The sequence below is a fragment of the Coniosporium apollinis genome, assembly GCF_000281105.1.
Source record: "Coniosporium apollinis CBS 100218 chromosome Unknown supercont1.4, whole genome shotgun sequence".
In the NCBI taxonomy this organism is placed as follows: domain Eukaryota; kingdom Fungi; phylum Ascomycota; class Dothideomycetes; genus Coniosporium; species Coniosporium apollinis.
Genome location: NW_006913266.1, coordinates 742,489 through 768,087, shown reverse-complemented (window position 1 = coordinate 768,087; position 25,599 = coordinate 742,489). Strand labels below are relative to the sequence as shown.

The 25,599-nt window shown below is 52.7% G+C and overlaps 6 protein-coding genes across 6 annotated transcripts; 4 read left to right on the top strand and 2 right to left on the bottom strand.

Annotated features, from left to right (window-relative positions):
* Nucleotides 1–3,221: 3,221 nt before the first annotated feature.
* On the bottom strand, nucleotides 3,222–6,167 carry W97_01333 (adenosinetriphosphatase; the record flags this gene model as incomplete). The annotated part of the gene is made up of 1 exon (XM_007779241.1): nucleotides 3,222–6,167. One exon carries the CDS (start codon nucleotides 6,165–6,167, stop codon nucleotides 3,222–3,224), a length of 2,946 nt encoding a protein of 981 aa, XP_007777431.1.
* Nucleotides 6,168–6,490: 323 nt separating this feature from the next.
* Nucleotides 6,491–8,224, top strand: W97_01332 (uncharacterized protein; the record flags this gene model as incomplete). The annotated part of the gene is made up of 3 exons (XM_007779240.1): nucleotides 6,491–6,723; nucleotides 6,784–7,666; nucleotides 7,715–8,224. The coding sequence occupies 3 exons, from the start codon at nucleotides 6,491–6,493 to the stop codon at nucleotides 8,222–8,224; spliced, it is 1,626 nt and encodes a 541-aa protein (XP_007777430.1).
* A 365-nt stretch (nucleotides 8,225–8,589) lies between these two features.
* Nucleotides 8,590–9,937, top strand: W97_01331 (tRNA-dihydrouridine synthase 2; the record flags this gene model as incomplete). The annotated part of the gene is made up of 2 exons (XM_007779239.1): nucleotides 8,590–8,731; nucleotides 8,808–9,937. The coding sequence occupies 2 exons, from the start codon at nucleotides 8,590–8,592 to the stop codon at nucleotides 9,935–9,937; spliced, it is 1,272 nt and encodes a 423-aa protein (XP_007777429.1).
* A 3,944-nt stretch (nucleotides 9,938–13,881) lies between these two features.
* Nucleotides 13,882–16,537, top strand: W97_01330 (uncharacterized protein; the record flags this gene model as incomplete). Its single annotated transcript, XM_007779238.1, has 2 exons — nucleotides 13,882–14,414; nucleotides 14,473–16,537. The coding sequence occupies 2 exons, from the start codon at nucleotides 13,882–13,884 to the stop codon at nucleotides 16,535–16,537; spliced, it is 2,598 nt and encodes an 865-aa protein (XP_007777428.1).
* A 129-nt stretch (nucleotides 16,538–16,666) lies between these two features.
* W97_01329 (uncharacterized protein) lies at nucleotides 16,667–17,601 on the bottom strand (the record flags this gene model as incomplete). Its single annotated transcript, XM_007779237.1, has 3 exons — nucleotides 16,667–16,864; nucleotides 16,916–17,275; nucleotides 17,323–17,601. The coding sequence occupies 3 exons, from the start codon at nucleotides 17,599–17,601 to the stop codon at nucleotides 16,667–16,669; spliced, it is 837 nt and encodes a 278-aa protein (XP_007777427.1).
* A 417-nt stretch (nucleotides 17,602–18,018) lies between these two features.
* Nucleotides 18,019–22,961, top strand: W97_01328 (uncharacterized protein; the record flags this gene model as incomplete). Its single annotated transcript, XM_007779236.1, has 4 exons — nucleotides 18,019–18,348; nucleotides 18,401–18,836; nucleotides 19,071–22,705; nucleotides 22,791–22,961. The coding sequence occupies 4 exons, from the start codon at nucleotides 18,019–18,021 to the stop codon at nucleotides 22,959–22,961; spliced, it is 4,572 nt and encodes a 1,523-aa protein (XP_007777426.1).
* Nucleotides 22,962–25,599: the final 2,638 nt, after the last annotated feature.

The window sequence follows — 25,599 nt, the reverse complement described above, 5'->3', positions numbered from 1 at the left end:
GGCAGATGATGCTGGTGAGTGTGATGTGATGAGATTGATGGTTGGAAGCAATGGAGGAAGATGCGGGCGCGACTTGTGTGGAGAGGAGAAGGAAAGAGAGCTTGGACCGGACGTCCAAATGAAAAAGCCGGATGCTTACTAAGGATTTCCCGCCAAAGAGCTGAAATGGCGTCTCACCCACGAGAAAAGCCCAGAAAGCGACCGAAGCGACAAAGCGCATTCGTGAAGTGCTCGTTTGATTGCCTGTGACCAGCTGCGAGAAGGTGCGATGGACGACGCTCGTTCTCGCGCTGAGGTTCTGTTCCCACCAAACCCTTCACCGATCGGGTCGCTAGCGCGATGACCGCATCAGCAGCCTGGTGATCCTGGCATGAGCAACACAAGCCCACATCGGCTACGAAGCTTCGACGACGCTTCGACGACGTTCCGAATGATATGCAGAAGCGCGCAACATGAGCGGCTCTCTGATGTCGCAACCACACCTAAGCTCGAGCGTGCGCGACTCCAGCAGCCTTTTGCGCTTCGTAGCGGTTGGTCGGGCCGCTCGCGGGGGTGTGCAGTGCATGCGACGAGAACTATGCCTGATGTGGAACTCGCGATAACACGATGGGTGCTTGTCCCGGAGGCCTTGTCCACGCACCTGGGTGACAGAAATTGCCGGACTCGGGAAAATAGATAGGTCTTCGGTCAGCTTAGAGAGGTCATGAATAGGGGTGATCCTTCATGGTATGCTACCCTATAAACATGTGCAAGCTATACCTAGAGGTAGGATGGCTAGAGTAAAGATCTTTGGAGATGTGGTAAATCTAACAGAATTCGGTGATTTGGGAGTGAGTTGTAAGTCCGGTAGTTTATGAGTCCGGCGATTTCTGTCGCTCGCGTGCCACGTTAAGCTGAAATGGGGACCATGCGACAGAGATTTCGTCTTAGCATAGGCGCCGAATTGGATGGTTTCGTCGGCATTTGCAGTTTCGGATTCTTCTCTCGTTAGGAACTGTTGTAGTATGTACAGGAAACTGCCAAACAGTAGCATGAGGCCATCTGGCCCTCCCATGAATGGACACGTACAAGTTAATTTGCCCACACAGCATTCTCCAGGTGGACTCAGACCGTGTTCCGCCCCACAGTCATGGCGAAGCCAAAACTGCGCGAGCCGATATTCTCGTTACGAAGGACGGGGTTGTATTGAGGAACAGACGCTTGGCGGCGTACGATCACGGGGTTTGGAGACACAGTGTTTCGGTGCTTGTGGGAAGAGAACTGAGCCTCTAGAGGCCTTTGTGGTCAACAGAAGCCTTGAATCTCCATCAGATTACTCACTTAATGGTTCTTTGCTGCTAAGAAGAAGGGTGACCAAGCGTCGACTTCCCAATACAAACCCGGTCCTTCGTAATGCTGCGATGCTGCGAAGGATGAGTCGTGTTTATGGTGCGTGGGAGGACCGCACGAGATGCTCAAATTAACAGCAGTGTGGTGCGGATCACACCCAGAGGTGTATCGGCTCAGCGGTAGAGCTCCTGACTGCTTAAAGGTCAGTTTAACAGCTCCGAAAGCCGGGCCGCAGATACTCACCTCGCTGCCCCATCCTGAAACCAGTCTGCTCAGCCTCGAACACGCCTAACTCACTTCAGAACAGCAACACCGTAGTGCTTACTACTCAGGGCTTGCGGCAACTGAGGATGGGCTCAAATGCCGATTGGTCTAAAGCCACGCGATTACGGCTAATAACAAAGGAAATGCTGCCGCACAGTATGATAACCCGTAGTCCACAAACACTGTGGGAGACCAAAACGAGTAAGGCCGTAATTTAAGGTATCGACTGACTCTTCCCTCTGACAACAGCTGTTGAACCTTACTAATTCTGGCGTTGTGCAAAGAAACCGCCGAGAGAAAGCGGATCGAGGCTGTTGATGGGACCCTACATAACACAAGGACCATTTTTTCATTGTGGAAGATGATATCTCACATCTAGAGAGATAGACTTCGAATGTGTGGAAAGGACAAATGATGAAACACAGATACAGTAAATATGTAGATGCGCGCTTAAGCTTAGAGTTTCTTGTCGCACCCTTTTTAGAATCTGGTGGAACAACTGACTGTTGTAGCCCCTGAAGACTTACCTCGAGTATCGCTTAAGAATAGTAGACCTGTTAACCTACAAGATATTGATGCCTTCTGATCCGTCTATTGGCATGGAGCATGCAGCTATACTAGTGTTTTTCCATCGCACCGACGGGCTGGCAAGCTCTCCTATACTCCTATCCGCTAAGCAGAGCCGGAGCGCCTCATTCCTCATCTCTACGAGCTTCGCAAGTTGTTTGCAAATATTCCCGATTCGGCAATGGATGACAAGTCCCGAAGGGCGGGTGGTAATGCTCTGGGGTTTGTTGGCGCATTGTTCCTAGCTAGAGAGGATACTTGATGCTGGCTCCGGGAGTCGTGGCCCCATTGTACTGATACCACCGCAGACGTCCTCGACCAGCTATCCGTATCATGATCGCTCTGCATCCTCCATCTGCTTGTACCATTCGCCATCCGCTGCCTGAGATATGAATCCGAACGGTCGGAATCGGAGAATGTGGATGCGAGCCAGGATTTCTCGTTCTCATTGAGGACGATGGTTGATTGGAGTGCGGAGATTGCTTTGATGGATATGCGGTCGGCAAGGTCGCATGGCAGGCCACTCGTTGAGTATCGAGCAAGGAGCCAGAACTGATAACACCGTTTTCGTAGCTCGCCCAAGGGGTTTGGAGGATAGGGCATCTTGACTATGGATTTGTCAAGAACAACTGATGCTCAGGCGATGATTTTGGTGCGGGTACATGCTGTGACATGGAGTTGGGGAATGGAGGAAGGACCCCCCGAGCTTGCTGACTAATAATATTTACCGTATCAATATACTTAATTGGTGTTTATGAAAGGACGGGTCGCTTGATGGCGCGCGACCACAAGGCTTCTTAACACAGTATTGAGGCGTTTGCCGAGGTGGGCTGGCATATTAGATATATCTTCGGTGAATAGAAGATGCAGATTTAAATTACATGAGCTGGTTGTTGATGTTTCTTAATAACATTGGAGGGTGGTTAAGCGGCTGCCGCTTCCTCAGTTAATACCCCCTCCTTCGTACCATAGTCGAGGGTTCTACACTGTATTTTACGAATGGTTCCTTCGATTTGCACGTCTGCGGTATCAATAACTGCTGATACATTTAAGGGTCTAATCTAAAACCCTCTGCCCCTTATTTTGGGCATTGTCGGTCGTCTCACAGCACCCTTAGAAGCTACCTTGTGCACTGCAGACGTCAAAGGCCTCTTCACAGCAGACTTGGGGCCTTCTTGCTCCCTGGCTACACGCTGGGCTTCGCGCTCCTTGTCCTCCGCCATCTTCGCCTCAAGCTCTGCCTTCCGATTAAACTCCGTCTCGGTAACCCGCTTGTCGCGGGCCGAGTAGCCCTTCTCTTTGACCGAGTAGAAGACTCCACCCAGTTCAGCAAGCCAGTGGGGGTCAACGGCGGTCACGTTGCGCATGAACTCCTTCGACGTCTGCACCAGTTCGTGGTAGATGACGTAGTCGGGTATATCCGGAGACCCGTAGAGCGCGCTGGTTGGATGCAGCTGAACTGTAACGCTGGTTCTGAGGTTGATGTATTCACCGAGGCCCTTCCTTTTCGCCGCTTGATGGTAGTAGCCTGAGCAGATACACTTGCGAATGATGTCCCAGTCCGTACCGCAGCTTGTCAGCGCCATCTTATGCTTCTTCATGATGTCCACTAGCTGATCCCGGACATCTCTTGCTCTGTGGAGCGCTTTGGCATGCAGGAAATGAGTCGTACACCAGGCATCGGAATATCCATACATCTTCCACATGTTGTACACGTTTAGAAGCGTGAGATGATCCGACTCGGATACAGAGAATTTCTCTTTAGCAGTATCGGCTTCTTCTTGCCGTTCCATAGGACGATAGAAGACTGGTGGGGCGGAGAGTACAGCTGCAATCGTGAGGATCTCCTCGCTACAACCGTAATCTACTGAAGTGATGATGATTTTCCCAAGAGACGGATCCATAGGAAAGGCCGTCATTGCTCTTCCAAGCGCTGTGAGACCGCCAATGTTGTCGATCGCACCAAGAGCCCACAGATCGAACAGCGACGTGACAATGCTATCCTGCGGAGGTGGATCCATAAAGTCGAAATCTAGGAGGTCCTTCACCCCGAGCGACTTGAGCAGAAGCACGATGTTTGCCAAGTTGGCTCGCTGTATCTCCGGAATAGTTTGAATGTAGAACTCGTCTCTGAATGCTCGTTCGGTGTAAAGATGGAAGCACTTGCCAGGTCCAGTCCGCCCGGCACGACCAGCTCTTTGCGACGCATTGGCTTGAGATATCGGCGTTACTTGAAGGGTGTCGATCTTCATTCGCGGGTTGTATACGTTGAGCTTTGAGAACCCAGCGTCGACGACGTACATAATACCGTCAACCGTCAAGCTGGTTTCGGCAATGTTTGTTGCAACGATGACTTTTCTGACCCCAGGCGGTGCGGACTCGAACACCTTAGCTTGGAGGTCAGCCGGCAGTTGACTGTAGACGGGCAGTATGAGGAGTTTAGGTGGATCGTTCAGCAGTTTCAAGCGTTCCTCGATAACCTCGCATGTAACATCTATATCTTCCTGGCCAGTCATGAAAACAAGGATATCGCCCGCCGATTGGGAGACATGGATGGCCAAAACTTGCCTGACGGCGCTGTCGACATAGTCTTCGCACGGAGATCGCGAGAATTGGATATCCACAGGAAAGGTCCGGCCAGGTATGAAGAATTCCGGCGCGCCACCGTAGAAGCGGGAAAATCGCTCAGCGTTCATGGTCGCGGAGGTTACAATCAGCCGAAGATCTCGCCGTCGAGGGAGCAGCTTTTTGAACAATCCCATAAGAATATCGGTATTCAGGCCGCGCTCGTGCGCTTCGTCCATGATGATGCAGGAATACTTGTCCAAGTCGGGCTCAACTAGCGACTCTCGCAGAAGAACTCCGTCAGTCATGTACTTGATGGCAGTTTCCTCGCTTGTACAGTCTTCGAAACGGATGGCATACCCGACAAGGCCTCCAAGCTTAGTGCTCATCTCCTCGCTGACTCGCTTGGCCACACTCATGGCAGCGATACGTCTGGGTTGCGTGCAACCGATCATCCCTGCTTTTGCAAAGCCGTCTTCGTACAGGAACTGTGTCAACTGTGTTGTCTTGCCGGAACCTGTCTGACCCACCACGATCGTGACTTGGTTGTTACGGATGACCTCCAGGAGTTTTTCCCGCACCGCAAACGCAGGAAGATATTTGCGCTGCTCTTCGAGTGTCTTGCTTCGGCTGAAAGCACTTTGCCCTTCGCTCTGCTTCAAGCTCCCGGCAAACCTGTTCCCTCTTTTCCGTAGCTGTTGCTCTTCTTCGCCTGGGAGCGGTGCTGCACTGTCGGCGTCGCTGTCCTTCACCCCCATCAGGTTGCCGAGGGCCGTGCCAGCAATGTTCGTTGCCTCATGTGCTTGCTTTTGCCTCTCCCTTTGTTGCCTGCGCTCCTTGACAAGCTTACTACCCTTCCGGGCGAACACGGCCATGTCACTCTGCGGATCTCTCACGGCTGGAACGGGATCGAGCTGCTTCGTAAATATTTGCCGTCCGTCCAGGAAAGGCGGCCTGAGCTCATGGACGAGGAGGTGGACCCTAGTGCTCTCATCGTCATCGTCGAAGCCCGTATCGAGATCCCGTCGTTGCGCGACTCCAGATGTAAGCATGCGGTTGGTTTCCCAGGCGTCGTTGTCCTTCTGCCGTTGCGCCGCTCTTGCGTTTATACGCTTCCCAAGCTTCTTCTCCACCAGGGCTGCTTCCCTCTGCTGCTCTTGCCATGTACTATCACCATCGCCAAAGGGATTGTGCGTCTCGTCGCCGAATGTGTGTCCGTACTCCTCGCCGCCATACCAGTCTCGATCCAAAGCTAGAGCATCCTCCTCTGTCACCTCGGCCTCGGGCTTTTCGGTTCCGTTCGGTCTCGATAGCAAAGCAGGTCTGGAAGGTCTAGGGGTTTGCGCGCGTGAGTTGGAGGGCTTGGGGGTAAACGGCCGCGATGGGACGGAGAAGTTGTCGGAGTCGAGTTTGCGCCGCTTCGGGCTGTCCTGGTAGGCCATCTTGCGGACCTTGGAGGGCTGTACTGGCGTGCTGCTTCGAAGATGTATAGGAGAACCGATGTGTAGGAGAACCGCACGCAGCCCGGTCCAGCAGAGTCAAGTGTTGCAAGTGTTGTTCTCCAGCGTGGTTACCTTGGCATCTTGGGTACCGCATCGCCGTGGACGAACGCCAAGTGGAAGCGCGGACACGCGAGCCGGAGTTCAGCCGACGTCATCTTGAATTTTTTTGGAGGTGGGATGGATGGGATGGACGGGAAGGACGAGCTTTCACAACAACCCCACTACATCCATTTCTCCTTATACTCTCTAAGTAGCCGCTCACCATGTCTATGATAACAGCCACAGCCTGGGTGCCCCGAGGATTTGCGGCACCTTTTCCGACCAAGTACGCTTTCACCGACCAAGAATTCGAACGAATACAGAAGCTTGCGCGACTGCAACTGGACGACGCAAGAGAGGATCTAGCAGATGCCCAGGCCGGGAACAACTCCGACGACGGAGGCGTCTTGCTGGAGGGCTCCAAGCAGGAGAACGCTGCTGATGCCAAAACCAACGGGTCAGTCGGCTAGTCGCTGCTCTTGACACTGGCGAGAGACTGACAGATCGTCCGCCGTAGTGACGAAGACGATGATCTCAAAGAATATGACTTGGAGCATTACGACGACGATGGCGCGGAAGAGGAGGACGAAGGCGATACTATGGGCATGTTCGGCAACGTCAAATCCTTAGCCTACCATGAGTCGAACGCGGATGATCCATATATTACACTGGAAGAGAACGAGGAAGATGACGATGAGAGGGAAGAGCTGCAGATATTAGCAAACGATAACCTGGTGTTGGCAGCAAGGATCGAAGATGAAGTAGCACATCTGGAGGTCTACGTTTACGAGGATGAAGCGGACAACCTTTACGTACATCACGATATAATGCTCCCAGCAATACCGCTTTCAGTGGAGTGGATAAATCTGCCTGTGGGAAAAGCTGAAGCGGCCGCAGATGAGAGAGGCAATTTCGTGGCAATCGGCACCATGGATCCAGATATCGAGCTGTGGGATCTAGACATGATCGATTGCATGTATCCGAACGCTATACTGGGCGAAGGTGGTGAAGATGCAGACGCAGCAAAGTCCGAGAAGCCGAAGAAAAAGAAGAAGAAGAAATCGAGGAAAGCCAACGACAACTACCACGTAGATGCTGTTCTTTCCCTCGCTGCAAATCGCCATCACCGGAACCTCCTCGCTTCTTCGTCAGCAGACAAAACTGTCAAGCTGTGGGATCTCAACACCACAAAATGCGCCAAGTCGTACTCGTATCACACCGACAAAGTATGCTCCTTAGCATGGCATCCGAAAGAATCAACCGTGCTTCTTAGCGGTAGCTACGACCGAACAGTAGTGGCCGCAGATATGCGTGCGCCTGATGCTAAAGTGCCGATATGGGGAGTTGAGAGCGATGTTGAGCAAGTGCGATGGGATCCTCACGATTGCAATCTCTTCTATGTGAGCAAACTCCTTTCCCTGCACCTCCTCCGCGCTAATGGTGGATAGGTATCGACGGAGAACGGAGTACTGCACTGTCACGACGCTCGTCATGCCCCCAAAGATCCTTCGCAGACTAAGCCGCTATGGACGCTTCAGGCACATGACGAATCTATCTCATCGTTCGATGTGAATCCTGTCATTCCCGGTTTCCTCGTGACCGGTTCAACGGACAGGGAAGTGAAGCTATGGAACGTCCAGCCTACCGGACCAAGCATGGTAGTCTCGCGCAACTTGGAGGTGGGAAAAGTCTTCTCGACTACTTTCGCGCCGGACCAAGAAGTAGGCTTCAGGCTTGCAGTTGCTGGGAGCAAAGGCTCAGTGCAGATTTGGGATACGTCCACCAATCCGGCTGTTAGAAGAGCTTTCGCTACTCGTGTTGCGCCTGTGGAGGGAGAGGTCAAGGAGCGGCTAGTGGGTGTTGAAGAAGACGAGAGTGAATCGGACGATGACGAAGATGAGGAGGGCGATGCAGACGCAGGAGCTGGCCATGATGGATGGGAGTCCATGGAGGAGTAGATATACCCAACGCACGCCGCTAGGCGCTGCGAATAATATTCGTGTCTCAAAGTTAGCCCTTCACTACTTCATTGCGCTCTCCGAAGACAAACATCGTTTCGACACAAAGCCTACAACAGAATCATACCAGCCCCTTTCTAGACTGTGTTGGCTAGGTATGCTATTTGAAACAGAGACCCCGGTAGAGTCCCTTGGATTTGACAACGGCGCTGGAGCCGGTACTTAGGTACCTAGTGGTCTTATCGGCAATCACGTGCCAAGTACACCCTTAACTTTTCAATGATCGACTCGCACCCACCACTGTCACCACACGCAGTCCTCAGAAGCTTGTCGGTTATGGGATGCTTCGAGCACTTACACGCATCATGACATCGTCTCCGCCGCGCATCCCAATCCCTAAGAATGGCGTCGATTACCGGGGCAAGGTCGTCCTTGCGCCGATGGTCCGCTCCGGAGAGCTGCCATCGCGACTGCTTGCGCTCAAGTATGGCGCAGACCTTGTGTGGGGTATGCTCATTGCTTACAAGGCGTGTCATGTACCTATGAAGGCGCAGAGAACTAATGTCTTCTTTTCCCTCCCCAGGTCCAGAAACCATCGACCGCGCCCTAATAGGCACAACACGGCGCGAAAACCCCATGACCAACACCATCGACTTCACGCGCCCCTCCTCCAACGGCCTCAAGAATTCCGCACACAACCCCGATCAGCGCGAAAGCGTCATATACCGCCTCCACCCCACTCAAGAGCACAAGAAGCTGATCTTCCAGATCGGCACCGCGAATCCCGAGACCGCTGTCCAGGCCGCCAAGCTCGTCGCCGCAGATGTTGCGGGCATCGACGTCAACAGTGGGTGTCCAAAGCCATTTTCCACAAGCGGAGGCATGGGCGCGGCGTTGTTGCGGACGCCGGATACGCTGTGCAGAATTCTGGAGGCGCTGGTTAAGGAGGTGGGCGAGCCGCATGAGATCGGTATTTCGGTTAAGATACGGCTGTTAGAGACGCCTGAGAAGACGGAGGCGCTGGTTAGGAGGCTCGTCAAGACGGGCATTACGGGATTGACTGTGCATTGTCGGACTACACCTATGCGGCCCAGAGAGCGCGCGATTAGGGAGCAGCTGAAGATGATCGCTGGAGTGTGTCGCGAGGCAGGCGTGGCGTGCGTTATGAATGGGGATGTGGAGAATCGGGAACAGGCGGTTCAGCTTATGCAGGAGTACGGTTGCGACGGCGCCATGATTGCCACGGCCGCTGAGCGCAACTCCAGTGTCTTCAGGGCGAAAGAAGATGGCGGCCGTGCAGGCTGGAAGGAGCTTGTCAGGGAGTACATGCAGTTCGCGCTGGAGGTGGAGAATAGATGGGGCAATACGAAATTCCTGCTCAGCCAGATGATACCTGGCAAGGAAGCGAGCTACATGCGGATGAACCAAAGCAAGGGATATGAACAGCTCATCGAGGCACTGGGCTTTGAAGATCTAAGGGATCTGGCGAAGGACGTGGATGATAGGCTAGGCCTCAACAACCGGGTCGACAAGCCTACGAAGAGGGCGAATGCAAGAGAGGAGAACAAGCGCAAGCAGATGGAGGAGGCGGGAGAGGACAGTCAAACCAAGAAGATCAGGGTGCCGCCGGCAGCGCTAAACAAGCCGCTTGAGTCCATAGTGGTGCCAGATGCCGCTGCTGAAGTTGCACCAGGAACGGCGCTGAGTATTTAGTTGACAGACAACGGAAGGAAAGCTGGCGAGTTGTATCTGATGGATTCATGAGTCAGCGGTGCTATATCCGGCTCGACTGGTTCATACTCGTTTGCGATTGATACGGACGGCATTGTGAGGCTTGCATATACACTGGCGCTCAAATCTGCATTTACAGGTTGGCTGCATGGAAAGGCGCTTTAGATGTATCTTCTCTCAGTCATTCAAGGCGAAAGAGCTTGATTTGAGTGAGCTGTTCATGATACTGAAGGGCTGTATTTGGGGGGGCGATCATCGTAGGCACTTTGGACCCGCGTCTCCATCACCAATTGCTACTCTACCGTTTCCAGACTTTCGATTATGTTGCTGTTGTGAGGAATCTTGTATGAAACTCAATCGCCAAGTCACTCGAATGCAATGTTCCCTGGGTCTTGTCGCAGAACAAAGCCATTGTTTATCCTTACGGACACCGCTAGCATTGTCCTTATTGTGCCGATTTTACGCCGCGAAGACGACTTATATATCCCAGTTACTCTGTCGCTTACGCAGATTCCCTCAAGCCCGGCTCTAAACCACCCATTTCGCTTACCGGCCCGACAGATCCAATCCTTGTCAACCCCTGAGCCTATCGCTTTAGAAATGCCAACCTCTCCATCTTTATCGCTCTGCTGCAACTGCTCGACCGGCTGGACCGGTGCAGTATGCTCGACGTGCGAACACAATTGCCAAAATTGCCCAAACTGCGGTGTCGATAGGAGGCTCAATGTGACTCAGCGACTTTGTCTGCTAGGTAGGAAAGTAGGCAGAGCTCTAGCGGCGAGACGAGGTGAGAACTGAGAGACGAGTGATTGAGCGGTAGGTGATGCCGTTTGAGTAGGAGTGAGGGAGCAGCCGGGGAGTGAAAGCCATGGCAGTGGAACTGTGGAAGTTCCAGTGACTGGCTAGACTAGCCTTGACTGACGAATAGAAAATGAGAGGAAAACAGCTCCAGATCCTGGTACGCAAGAGAACAGGAAAACTTTACTCAGACCGCAAAATCCCATGCTTCAGGTGCTCTCCAGAGATGCTGTGATGAAGAAATGGTGTGCTATACTCGTACACTACCTCATTTGACATGTCTCGCATTGTGCTGCCAGGCCGACACGGCCCGCTTGCTATGGTTGCACCTCGCAGTTAGACGAGTTTTGAGTAGACTGAGATTGCATTGTGTATGGCGAACATCCTGTCGTTCGTTGCTAGCGAATGACTGTTTCTGGCGTGAGCAAGACCGCATTGCAAACGGAATGAATATAGAGTACTGTGACAAGTTGTTCCAGTGCCATGCTCGTCCCAAGGATGCGGACAGTCCTCTGTGTATGTGCTTGAGCTTGTTATCACGGGTTCTGTACCAGCGTATCAAGAACCGCTAGTGCCTTTACAGCCAATGCTAGAGATTTTCCTCGTTCTGCATGTTATATCCTTACGGTCTCTCTGCTGCATTAAAGTGTCTCCAAGGTCTGGATCCGATGTGAATGAGCCGAGCGCCGCAGAAGACGAGACACTTCCGAGCAATGAGCCCATCACCACGTTGTGAAGTCCTTAGATTAGCTTGACTATGCCTTCAATTTCACGGGCTTTATACCAAGGCATCTCGACCTCGCGGAACCGATGCAAGGCCACGCCTATGCGTACGAAAGCATGAGGTGCCAAATCCACAGATCTAAGCACGAGGAAGAACATTCTTTCCCAATTACTGTAATCGGCGGTGCCACCCGGTCCCACGGCGACACCCTCGTGGGTTTCGTGGGAGATGGTGTCGAGAGTAGCGATCCTTAACAGGAACACCGTCTCATCATGGGAGTATTGAGGATTCCTAACGGCGCCGCTGCAAAGGGGGCTATCCTCGTATAACTCGAACCTCTTTTTCTTCACCGAGAGGATGGAGCGGAATCGCCACCGTATTCATTTCGAGGATATTCTGACTTGATGGTTGCGGACCGCAAGCGACCTGAGAGTGTCAAAAATGTTCGTTCTTCTCGAACAACTTGATCGGGGCAATCATATATGTTCCCGCAGGCGTGCAGTGTGATGTCCTTGAGCTTTGCGGGTCTTAGCAGCTCGCGCATACGAAGATGTTCCCAGTCGATGATTGCTTTGATAAAAGTCCACGACCATGCAGGGCCTGTGCGAGGTTCAACCCGCGCGAATGGTATATCCGGAGTTTCTTGTGGGAATATGCAGGACCTCTCCGTTACCAAAAGAGGTCCTCGGCCAGGTACTTCGCCAAAGCCCAGCAAGGTAGCCGCGGTCAATTCCCCGGCATATTCCAATCTGCTCGCAGCTCCAGCAATGGCGGGCAGTCTATCCTTCTCAAAGGAAAGCAGCAGCTGGCTGTAGACTGAGACGAGGCGTACCACTTCCTCTGAAGTGCTAGGGGGTGCCTGCTTATGAGCCTCTTCATGTATGTAGACTTCACCGGAAATGGATCTGACAGATGGCCAGAAAAGTGGGACGAGGTTTTGCATTTACAGGTGTGCTCCGCCATGCACTCCCATAACAACTCGTCCGATGCAAAGTGCACGACACGGGGTGACAACAGGCGCTCTTGAAAAATCCAGGCTTGCGTCAGTAGAGGATAGGCGTCCCCATCGTCCTATACGGGCGGACTGAGTCGGGACGAGTACTTCAAATAATGTCTCTTGGGAGTTTCTGGCGCTATGTCCCTTGATGCACTTCGCTTCATCAGTGTTGCCGAATAATCATCCTTACTATCTTTTTACTTCGTAGCTGTTAACGTGAGGAAGGAATTCTGATATATAGATGTCATAATTTCATATTCTCTCCGCCAGTCCTCCTCATTGCCTTGGATGATACACACGAGTCGACCCAGAGGTGTCCAATGCCTAAGCTCTGGGTGATCTGCATAGCATCTCGAAACGTTTGTGGAAGTGCGGCGCACGAAATCCATCGTCTGTTAGATACCAAAGTAGCGCGCGTTGTTACGCAAGACCGCCTGGAAGACTCCCCAGCAGTGGCTGAGGCACATGTAACGGGCCCTTCTCCCATCGATCTCAACCAGCCGAGCGGAATGAGCACTGTCAGCAATCTCGATTATCCGGCGTGGAAGAGACGTCTCCGTCTGCGTGAAAGGGACGTCTTCGGGTCCGACCAGCACGATTCGTGAGTCCCCTGACAGCTTTGCAACCACAGTGTGATTTGGTGGTAGCTCTGGTTAGGCAATGTCTTTCCCGGTGGATAGTTCAAAGCAAGAATGAGGTCAGGATAGGAACTCCACTGTCCTGAGTATCCTAGCGTCAGCTTTCAGCGCGAACAGGGTAGAGGGAGTGATATCAAGCTTGACGTAGTATTGTAGAAAGAGACAGCTTGGAAGAGCGTTAAGTGGGTCGATTTCCTGTTCCCATCCATCAGATCCATCGTCTAGGTCTTCATCGTTGACGTAGACATATCCCAAGCCCCTCGAGTGTCGCGCGAACCCGCCATAGTCTGATATGGACCTACAAGGCTTGAAGTGCCTGAAGCCAGCCCAAAGCAGTGCGCATTCGCCACATGCGTCGTTTTGGGCGCTGACTTCAAGTTCTACTTCGTCAACAGAGCGCTCCCACTTGTTGTCAATCGGTCCGCCTATTCATCAAGGAGCAAACGCCTCGCATAGAGCACAAGTCTCTCCGATGTGAGGGCCCGCCGCCGGCGTTGCTATCGCTTGATGACGGAGCGGATAGACGTTGTCGCTTTCAATCTGGATGGATATACATGTTGTTTTACTAGATATCACCAACCATTAACATTTATTATGGACACTTTGAGGAGGATTAACTCTGCAACGAAGTACTGCTATGCAACGGGTTCTGAGTGCTTCAGAAGTCTTGTGACCTCGTGAAGGCGCACCACTCGCGACGCGCACTCGATGTTCTTGCATGCTCAGTTAGGGAACCATGCAAGACAGCGTACCTACCTAACAAGCAAACATGGTCCTGCAGATTGTCAGTCCCTCTAAGCACAACCAGATGCTTGGTCGCCGCATCAAACATCCCAAGTCCACCAATTTCGACGACGATGGCGCCAGCAGCTCTCCACGGCCAGTAAAGCGCTCCAAGCAGTCCGAAACCGACGACACGTCCGATTATGAAAGCAGACCTTCCTCGCCGAAGCCCACTCCGCGAGACATACCCGACCCAGATGCTGATGTTGATGAGAAGGGTACGGAGGTGCTCTCGTCGGGACGACAGACAGATCTGGAGAGCGCTTTGCCGCCTATAAGGACAGACAAGGAAGCAGTCGAGGAATATGAAGCGCAGCGGGCGGCAGAGGGGGCCGAGGCTGCGGATGCCGAAGGGCGGTTGAGAGACCGCAAACGGACTCGAGGGAAGAGCTCGATTTATGTTGATGCATTCAACATGGCATTGGAGACTGTGCTTTTGGATGAAAGCCATCTTTTCGACGAGGCGGAGACAGCTGTCTTCAGCTATTGGCAAGCATTGAGTTACGAGGCGCAGTATTTGTAGGTAGCATTGTCCAATACTATGACATACAGAGATGTCCAGACTGACACTGTTAAGATATGTCCGCCTATTCCTCCGTAAAACTTCTGCTTGGCACCGTATAAACCGATTGGGCTACCATAGTGACGTCGCAGATATCAGTGCAGCTATCAAATCATTGCAGGAGTCGCGTACGCTCCCAGCGTCCTCGGCGGAACCATTGATAAGCCCTGGCGAACTTGAGCCTCCTCCAGGCACAAAACTCGGACCCTTATTTACATTTGCAGACAGGTCGGAAGATGAGATCACAACTTTAGAAGAAGCGTCGTCGCTGCTAAGATTGGACGAGCTCAAGACACTGGCTAAAGACGCAAAAGTGAATGGAAGGAACAAAACAGAATTGTTGAGAGCCCTGCGGCGCACCAGCCAAAAGCAGACAGGAATAGGATGGAGAAGTCTGAAGCGTTCAGATACAGAAACATCCATCAGATCTGCTTCGGTAATGGATGATGATGAGGATGGTGGAACGGCTACGCCACAAGATGAAGACGAACTCTCCGCGATGAATCGAGATGCTCATTTTGTCCGTAAGATCATGAGCGAAACTGGACCATATATTAGGCTATCCTCAGCCACACTGAAGCTTTTCGAACGGGTGCATTTGGTATTCTACAGGTCTACCGAATGGACAGAGAAATCTCTTACGACAATAATACTTGCGAAAATCGCCAGACGTAACTTTCCACAATACATTGTCTGCCGGTCAGCTAACGTCTTTGCGTCGCGCGCTTTGCTACTCGAATTTGAAGCATCTCTACGGACACAGTTTCGAGTTGATAACGTTCTAGAATTCAGCGGCCGACCGAGTCACGAAGACCTGCACGCCATCCTCGAAGTTTTTGAGGAAGTATATCCACGTTGGAGAGCCTTGCTGCAGGACGAACAGGAAAAGGAAGACAATATTTACCTGAGCGGCGAAGGCGCCTACCTGCGGCGACTCTCGCCTGCTTGGGTATACACCCGCATCGCCCACAAAGCAGTGTATGTCTTTGGAAAATTGAAAGAGCACAAGCGCGAGCATGAGTTGCTTACAGAGCTGCTTGATCAGCGGTTGTTCCACGCGTCTCGCCGCGGCGCATGGTATCAACGGAAAGCGCTTCTCGAGGAGCACTACATGTGGGCCCTGAGTCCCTCAGCTAGCCGCAGCGAAGAGGCACAGAAGAAGCACTGGAAGCGCATCGCGCTCCGAACTTGTGAAGAGGGGCTTCAGGACAATCTTGTGCATGTCATCCACCATTACGACCTTCAAAAACGTGTCACCAAACTCGAGAAGGTTCTCAAAGTTGCTAAACGCGCTCAGCATGACTTTACCCACGTTCGACTCGCTGCAGCTGTCGAAGTTACGGTCGAAGGCATCCGCATCGCGAGAGAGCTGCCACGCCCGCAGACCTCGAATGGCACCAGCAGTAGACGAAACAGCTCGCCGTTTCCTGACAGGAGAGGGGCCAAGACCATCTGGCTTGATTCGGCGGAAGACAACGGCGAGTGTTCCGTCGAGGCTATGTGCCTGAGTGACTACCGGTCGAGAGGCTGGAAGGGCTATCACAGCGAGGGCGGCATCGTCCGCACGCTTTTTGCTTATCTATTCTATGATGTATTGTTCACTTACATTCCGAATGTTTTCCAAACACTGTATCAGACATGCCCGCTGGATCTTCACACGGATGCTTTCTATCCTAGTCGAATCAGCGAGATCAACCGCCGCCTGGCGCAGATTGGAAACGGCGAGGCGGGCAACCTAATTCAACGAGTATGGGACGAGCACTATGAGAAGAAGACTTGTGTCGTTGGACTCGACTGGGCTTTCGAACTCAGCGACTTATTAGAGATTGTCGGGTGCTTTGACGGGGAAGCATTAGGCGCGATTTGCAAGGTCATGGCGCAAGAGTACGGTCAGCGTGGTGGGGGAGTTCCAGACCTCTTCCTATGGCACCCGGAAAGGAAGAGAGTCATGTTTGCTGAGGTCAAGAGCGAGAACGACAGGCTGAGCGATACGCAGCGGCTGTGGATACATGTGCTCACCGGCGCTGGCGTACGGGTGGAGCTGTGCAATGCTGTTGCAAAGGAGGTGAGATCCGGGTAGTCATAGTAGGACGCACAAACTATACAACATGACAATAAAATCATTAGCGATCGTCCAGGCTCAGCGTTGGAATCCGTGATTAAACGGGCTTCATTGATCCATCCATTGGGGTAATGGCGACTATCTAACTCAGAGGTACTTTCCGCCAGCGAACCGGGATCCGAAATCAGCAGCGCGGTTGAGCATCTCTTTACGCTGTGCATGGCCAATCTTCATGCCCCCGGCTATATCCTTTTCTCTGTCGAACGCCCGTTTGCTTGGGTCATCCTCCTTGTCCTTTGGCGTTTGTGCTTTGTGCTGTTCATATAGTGACCCGCCTCGGGATTTCTGGAGATATGTCAGCTGGAGCCTGAAAAGTCTGCTCTGTCCATCGCCTACATTGTGTTCCCTGATCCGGCGCGCAGTCTCCTCAGCCTCTGCGTCCTTTCTGCGATCACGACCGCTGTCCGGTTCGCCGGCTGCGGCAGGTGCTGTAACACCCATCACTTCGTTCTCCAACCTCTTTCTCTTTTGCTCTGGAGTCTCGGTCCAGACACCGTCAATGCCGCCACCACTCTGACCAGGCGCTCTCGCGCTTCTGCCGGTATTAAATTTGCGTGCTCGTGTCTTCGTAGGATCCATACGCGCTGCGAGGTCATCCTGCTTGGGCGGTACCATCATCCACTCGTCGCGCTGTGCTTGTTTCTTCTCGGGCGCGCTGCTGGGCGGTTCATCAAATACGGAAGTAGTATGGTCATTCTGCGCAAGTCAGTACTGAGAGCTAGAAGAGCGGGTTACTGATATACTTTTGAAGCATCACCTGAAGGCAGGGCTGGGCCGTAGCCGTCGTCATCACTGCTACTGTCCTCATCACTGTGAGTGCTGTTAGGAGGTAACTCATCTAGAGGCGCTGGTGGTGCTGCTGGTCCGATGACCCGCCGCCGCTTCTCTCCGCTGTCCGGGCTGCTTGATCGTGAACTGCCATCTTTAGGCGCAGGAGCAGTAGCGGAGTCTTCTTCTTCTTCTGCTTGCCGCTTGCGCTTGGCAAGGAGATGCGGTGGTATTTCGGGGCCTATACTGGACATGTTTGCGCGACTTGATTGAGGTTGACGTGCCAGAATCTTGAATGTGGGGAAAAGGTTCGGTGGTGATGCTCCAGATACCTGAGCTTGGCAACCCGAGATAGAGCCTCGACGCCAGGCGGCCAGCAACCTGCGTGAACCCTTTCCAACTCTCGAGAACGACTTGAAGTACTCGTACGTGTTTACGATAAGTAGGGAGTGTGACACTAGACCCGAATAACCTCTTAGATCAGCTCTCACGTACCAACTGTCCTCACTCAAGGCCCCCCAGTGCCGCGTATCAAGCTTCCCGTAACCCACGAATGCGCCGGAGATACCAGCGCTACAGTCTCGACCGCCAGGGTATCTCTCGTGCTGTTTGAGAGCCAGCCCGTTCCATCTGCGTGCAATCGAAGCGATGCCCACCAGTAGGCGGAACCCATGAGCTCCACATCCGGAGAGAGCGATGCCAGCGCAAACCAGACTGTTAGAGGATCGCCTGAGCCTCCAAGAGATGGATCGGTACTGGATGTCGAGCGCCAAAGCAACGAAGCTACGAACACACCGTCAATCGAGGATATCGTCGCAGAAGAGCAGCAGCATGTCGCAGAGGAGGCAGCGATTCGTGCGGACGGCAGGACTTTCGATGGGTACGGCAAAGTGAAGAATATCGACAGGGCAGAGGAAGATAGCGACACTACGTCGTTATTGAAATTGCCGGCAAGCCCAGGAGAGTCGATATCGACGCCTGATGATTCACCCTCAATTCAGGTAGAGGATCCGCTCTCCGCTTCTATGTGGAATGTCTTCTGAGGATATATAGGGATCTGTACTCTCTTCACCAGGCAGTAGTGTACCGGCTTCGCAAGTGTCCTATTTTCATCGACCTCGTCATCCAGCTTCGCTGCAACCGTTTGAAAGGAGATTCTCCTCGAGGCTATCGCCTTCACCTCTCCAGTCACCTCGTGCTCTCTCGCCAGCTTTTCTAACGCCGCATTCCCGCACATCCTCGATATCAAGTCAACTGCTACCTGCTCCGGATGAGGCCGATACTCCGCAGCCGCCGTGGGAGGTCGTCAGGTGGACTAAGCTGAAGAAGATCACTGGTCAGGCTCTCTCTGAGGCGGGCAAGCGGAATTTCGGTCGACCGACTTGTCTTGTGGTGGCTGCGTCTATTGCAATCGGCACCTCGAAGGGATTTATTCTGGTCTTTGACTACCAGCAGACTCTCAAATCGATCATTGGACCTGGGACTAAAGGTAAGCTAGTTCGTTGCTTCGTCGTTCTCCGCAGACCGCTCCCTGTATTGCCATAAGCGACATCCTCTTCACAAGTATAAACTGTAAGATTGAATCGCATTTTGTGGATTCTCTACGGCCATGCCCCTGGGCCGCCGCTTAATACCGATGTCGTTGAAAATTTACGTTTTGCCATCGGAAGCAATTGCGGTACACTTATATTTCCATACTCGGGAGCGCTGCTAACTTTGTCAGCCGTCGAATGCGGTAGCATAACCTCTCTGGCTTTATCTGCCGACCATTCTACTGTAGCTGGTGGGCATGCGAATGGCCACATATTCACGTGGGAGCTTTCCAGGCCAGCGAAGCCCTTCCTGCACATCTTGCCTCTTGACAGAGAGCAACTGAGTAATCGCAAGGCGGACGGTCATGTCACGGATGCTGCCATATTGCACGTGGGCTTCTTAGGCACCCGCCATACCGCATTGGTTTCCGCTGATGATGGCGGAATGGCATTTTCTCACCTCGCAACAAGGGGTCTCGGCGCCGTAGCTCGAAGTGTGAACACGACGCGCATACTGGGACGATACCCGCCCTCTGCGATCTCCGACGAACGTCCCCGTAAACCTAGCTCTGTGCTAGCCTTTGCACCGCTGCCCCTTGGCAATGTAGAACAGCCTACCGACAGCATGGGCCTGACTGCGCTATTGACGCCATACCTCCTCGTCGTTGTTTCTACTACGCCTATCGCACAGACACAGCACAAGGCATCGAGGCCGAAGGAGATCGCACCACACAGTACTTTGAGCGGCTGCCTTGCCTGGTTTCCTGCGGTGAAGCTGAAGAACGCGGCCGGCAATGCTCAACAGTCGACCTCCAGGACGAAGCTGGTATATTGCTGGTCCAATGTTCTGACCATACTCGACGTGGATGCGGAGGAGAAGGAGGAGAAGGAGACACCGCCTAACCTGCACTTCCGCCCCCGGAGTCGATGGCGCTGCGAGGAAGCCATCGTTGCCATCCAGTGGCTTAGTCGATCTGTCCTTGGTGTCTTGACTATCAGCCAACGGCTAATGATCCTTGAAGACACTTCCTTGCGGATGACCGACTCCTTTGATCTCCTTCACAAGCACATATTCCACCAGGACCTGTTTTCCCGTCAACTCCAACCGGTAGTTGAACAACTGGATGAAGAAGATGTATCCATGCATGGCGTTGTCGCCGATGCCTTTCACATGAGCTTTAGAGCCTACAAAGGGCGGCTGTTCCTCCTTGGATTCAACGAAGTTTCCGTCGGAACGCTCTCCAATTGGGCCGACCGGTTGTTAGCCCTCATGGAAGAGGGCGATTACATTGCCGCAATCGGGCTTGCGACTTCGTACTACAATGGCGACGCCGATAAGCTGACAGTAGGTCTGCCGGACGACCACAATGCAAGACATGCTCTTGTGCACGAGAAGCTAATGGACATGATATCAGCCTCGCTGAGATACACGTTTCGAAGGACCCAGGGTGCAAGTCATGGTGATTTGACGACCAAGCAACTTGTGGAACTAACCGCCGTTACGTTCACTGCGTGTCTGAGCATGGAAGAGACAGACTTCTTGTTCGACGATGTATATGAAGCATACAAAGAGGCCTCCTCCGAGGGACTCTTTCTAGGGGCGTTGGAGCCCTACATCACAGGTGGAGAGGTCACTGCTGTGCCGCCTAATGTTCTAAAAGACCTGATTACGTACTATGCCGCCAAGGGTCGGACCAGCTTACTGGAAGAGATGGTGTGCCGATTGGACACGCAGACCATGGACATTGATCAAGTTACGACTTTGTGCAAACGCTATAACCTCTACGACGCTCTGATCTACGTTTGGCAGCAGGCCATAAAAGACTACATCACCCCTCTCATTGAGCTCCTTTCACTCGTCAAGACTATAAACCAGGATGAGGAGGATGGCGATGCTCTCGAATCACAACACCTACCTTCTGCGATGAAGCTTTTCACTTATCTTGCTTACGCGCTTACGGGGAGGATCTATCCCAGTGGTGCTTCCCTTCCTGAGCGAGATGCCACTGATGCGAAGGCCGAGCTGTACGGATTCCTCCTGTCAGGCAAGGTTGTGGAATGGCCGCAAGGGAGCGGGCACATCTTCAGAACACGGCTAGACAAAGGCCCAGAACCATCGCTCCCTTATCTACGCCTGATTTTGAACTTCGACACAGGCAGCCTAATGAGCATGTTCAACGAAGCGTTCGAAGACAGCTTTCTCAACGGCAATCAAGATGCGTCCACTAATGGGGTAGCTCCGAAGGAGCATAGAGACGGCCTGCGCTTGTCGCCGACGCGACAGTACATCCTCAACATATTGATCGGGTTGGCTTCCTCCGACACCTTGGAGCCCGAAGATGTCATTTACATCTACATGTTCGTTGCGCGTAGCTTGCCCAAATATCCTCAATACATCATCTTGCCGGGATCGGTACTTCACAGGGTGCTGGAGGGTTTATGCAACTATCCTCTAGAAGAGCTCGCGGAGGACTGCCAGCTGAGCGTGGAGTATCTGCTTTCAGTATACCATCCATCTGACCTGGGCTCACTCATTCCGTTATTTCAGAAAGCCGGATTTCATCGTGTTCTTAAATCCGTCTTCCGAGGCGCCAAGGAGTACGCAAAGCTCCTAGAGGCCTACTTCAACGACCTGAGCGATCGAGATGCTGTTTTTGACTGTATCGGGGACATTCTGAGGCCGAATCGAGGCCTTAACAAACGACAAATCGCCGATGTTCAAAGTGTAATCGTTCGCCATGCTAAGGATCTAGCGGCCGTCAATAGCGTTCGGACCGCTCAGATCCTGGTGACTTACGCGCCGGATCTGCTGGAACCCGTTTTGAATGGCCTTGAAGACGGCTCACAGGCGCAGTTTATGATCCTAAGAACGCTTCTAGAACCCAGCATTCAGGACCCAGCAGCCGATGGACAAGCTATTGAACGTCTTGAACTTGGCTTCCGGGACCGTTATGTTTTGCTGATGTGCCGTTATGATCCCACTCATGTGGCTGACTACGTTAGCTTGCTTCGGTCGGGCGACTTGAACCTCAGTCAAGTGCTACCGGCCATGGAAACCAGTGGCGTCGTTGACGCAGCAGTCATTTTGATGGCTCGAGACGGGTTAGTCCAGGATGCTATGGATCGTCTCGTGAAGCACCTTCGTACGCTGGAAACGGCTTTGACCGGCCTGCTCAATGCCGCAGCGGAGAGCCCAGATACGGCGAACACTGAGGAAGCAGCTGAAGACTTGCTCGACGCCGTACAAAAATACGTACGAGTTGGCGTCTGGTTGTGTCAAGGTCAAACAAATTCAGTGGGCCAATTCAAAGCACCAGAAACTGAACCTCTCCGTCCAGTTGACAAGTCAGAGAGTGATTTGACTCTTGATGAGCTACTCTGGCTCGATCTCATCGACACTGTAGTGACTGTCACCAAGAACGTGTCCACTGCCGCCGGAGATATCGATACTCGATCAGCACAATCGCCCGTCGACATCCGCAAAGTTATCAACTCCCTCCGCGGCTCCGTTCAGCAGACCTTCACCGCTCTCCTCGCTGCTACCTCAGCGGAAAGCAAAGCAAAAACATCTCCTTCAATACCAACTCTCAAATCGTCTGCACGCCATCCGACCTTTCTACGCATCCTGCGTGCTTTCCTGACTCGCGCTTCGCGCTCCTCGCCTTCCTTGTCCGACCTACGCAGCGTCTTAGCCTCAATCTTCTCCGCCTACACTTTCGAAGAAACCATCCTCTCCCTCGCCAACCAGTTCCTGGACAAAGACCTCTTCGGCCAGGTCTCTGAGGCACACGCACTGCGCCAGCGAGGATGGAGGCCTCGCGGTCAGGTTTGTGAAGGATGTAGACGGAGGGTCTGGGGTCCCGGAGCTGGCGGTGACATATGGCAGTCTTGGGAACGGAGTCGGGAGTTAGAGGAGAAATCCAGGCAGGAGAGGAGACTGGAAAGAGGGGGCGGAGAGGCAGCCAGGCGGCTTGAGAGAGGCAAGGGACGAGCAGAGTCTGGTCCGGCTAGGACTACAGACCGAAGCAGAGATTCTGCAGGTGATGGTGAAGGAGCTGACCTCCAGAGTGGAGGCACAGTAAACGAATCTGGGCCCTTGGTGGTCTTTGCCTGCAGACATTTGTGGCATAGGGCTTGTTTGGAGCGAGCACAGAGCGGAGAGGATCGTTCTACAGGACAGCTGAAATGCCCGTTGCGTTAGTAGCATTGGGGGCGTTAGCACTCGCGTGGCGTAATTTCCCTGGTTCATCTGATATTACCCTGTTTTCACGATTGTTGATTCTGGCATTTTATTGCGAGCCTGCGCTTTATGGAGCCACTTCTCGTTCATATCCTTTCCTCCTTCAAATCGCTTCTGCTCCAGTCCAATACTAATAACTCACCTGTTGTTGGCCATCGCAGCAGAAGCATCCTTCGTCAGGGGCATCCCACGGAGCTCTCAATCCTATCATAATCTAGCCTCTCATCGCGCCAACACCAGTTCTGCCGAACTTCTGTTTCCTCATAATCGAGCAAGGGCGTTTAAGAGACTCTAACACATTCGCTGAAAAGCACTTGCAGCCTAGACGCCTTTCAATCTAATCTGCACGAGGAGCAGAGAACCATCTTAGCACCTTAAACGACATATTCCAGGAATGCCTTAGCAGCAAATTCATCACCATCGGGAAGCCGCCCGCTTAGACACGGACCTGGCACGGATATCATCCTCCACGGCTTCTAGCTCTCGCTCACACCGTTGCCAGCCTTTCCTGTAGATTCTAGTCCTGGCCTCCTCGTCCATAATTTCTTACTAATTTACACCAACTCTTGATGCATCTAACGCGTGACGCCGAAGGTTACAACATCCAAGAGCAGATACAACAAACGTACAAAGCTCTTACCGAGGAAGGATTGTCTCCAGACATTGACTGCCATTGCTATCTTATCGCACCACAACTAAGCACAGGAAGACGTATCACAGCCTAACTTGTTGATTGGCGCCCGCCTGGGACCTGTATGCTTCCTGACGCTATCTTCGCCGTATAATAACCGTTGCACGAACGACTTCGTCGGCGGATCCTCGCTTTCCGTACGGTCAACTGGTCGATGATCCAACTACCAAGCATGATTCAAATGGACGGTCGTCCAACTGCGTCCTGAAAGATAGCAACAAAATTAACAGCAGTAACAAGCAACAGCAAGCAGACGAGCCTGCCTCAAGGAGTCTCTGCCAACATCTACATCTATCACATCATCGCCACGCATCGCGCCCATCTCTCGGCACCATTGTCCTGCAACCCCCAGTTGCTGGCCGCCGTTTCGCAGAGCAAGCAGTCGAGCGACCCGACCACCATTCTCCACCTGTGCGGGTACAAGTGGTGCATGAACTCGGAGCACCTCGCCGTTGGCACCAAGCGCCAGAATGACGAGAAACCCCACTGCCACCGTGGCAACCAGCACCACCAACCATAGAAACCACCAGTAACAACAGTAACAGCAGCAGTAACAATAACAATAACAGCAACAACAGTTGCCTAGGCGGATACCTCTTATCAGTCGACGTCCTGTGGTCTAAGAGTAACGATTTAATGCAGTCCCTAAAGAAATACACAAGTCTACAAGAATTGTGACGTTGACTGGTAGCATCAACTTCCTCTGGTATGTCAACAGCACGCGATCACACAGCATGTCGAAGAAGCTAAGACATTGACACCTTCCAGATGCTTTAAAGCCATTGCATTATAAGAACATAGCGCAAGCGCCGCGGCCGCGGCTTGATCGGGATCCAAGGACCGGCTAAACAGCTGGCTCCTACCTCCGGAAATCCCGAGCTCCAGTGTGCTTGCTGAAACAGATACAACAAGCCGCACGGCTTTGGCGAGGAGACACAACGGAAGAAAAACCGCATTCGACCTTCCAAGTTCGTTACTCCAAGACGAATGAATCACTCGGGTCAAAGCGAAAGAATGATACGAAGGTCTGGAAGGACATCTTTCCAATCCTGTACTGCGGCGAACCCAACGGCAGGGCCATTCGGGTTGACGACATTGGCATCATCACCTTCTACAAAGACTCGAAGGCGAAGCTCCGCGCTGCCCTTTCAACCGTTGCCGCCGCCGGGGTGAAGCGGCTTAAGTTGTCGACCGTCGATGGCTTCCAGGGCGACGAAAAACCAGTAATACTAGTCAACTTTATATGCGCCGATGCTGATAAGCCTCAAGGCATAGCCTTCATCGCCGATGCTCTGAGGCTGAATTTTGCACTGAGCCGTGCAGCCGAGTACAACTTCTAACCAATTGCGACCAAAGATTCCGAGGGAGGCTAGCAATCAGACGGCGTACTGAGTACAACATCGAAATTAGACTTCTCGACGCCTCGCTCAAGTGGTAAAGCAGAACACCTTGCAATAGAACGCATACTCATAGTCCTGAGCTATGCAGTATCGGTTTTGGATCCAAACTTGTAGATGGAAGCCCAAGTTCAAGGCTAGGAGGGACGAGAGCAGATGATTTTAATGTCAAGAAGATCGGGAATCTCGCATACGAATTTGAGCTCTCAGCAAGAACAAAGATATATCCAGTTATTTTGACCGCTCACCTAAACCTGCTGCACCTGGGAAGAATGCATAAGACCCCACGCCGACTCCGGGCCTGGACTGGCCTCAGCGGCAGATATAGAGGACCCCGCTTACAAGATTGAACGGCTCCTCAAACGCCGTATAACTTACCAACACAGGAGGCC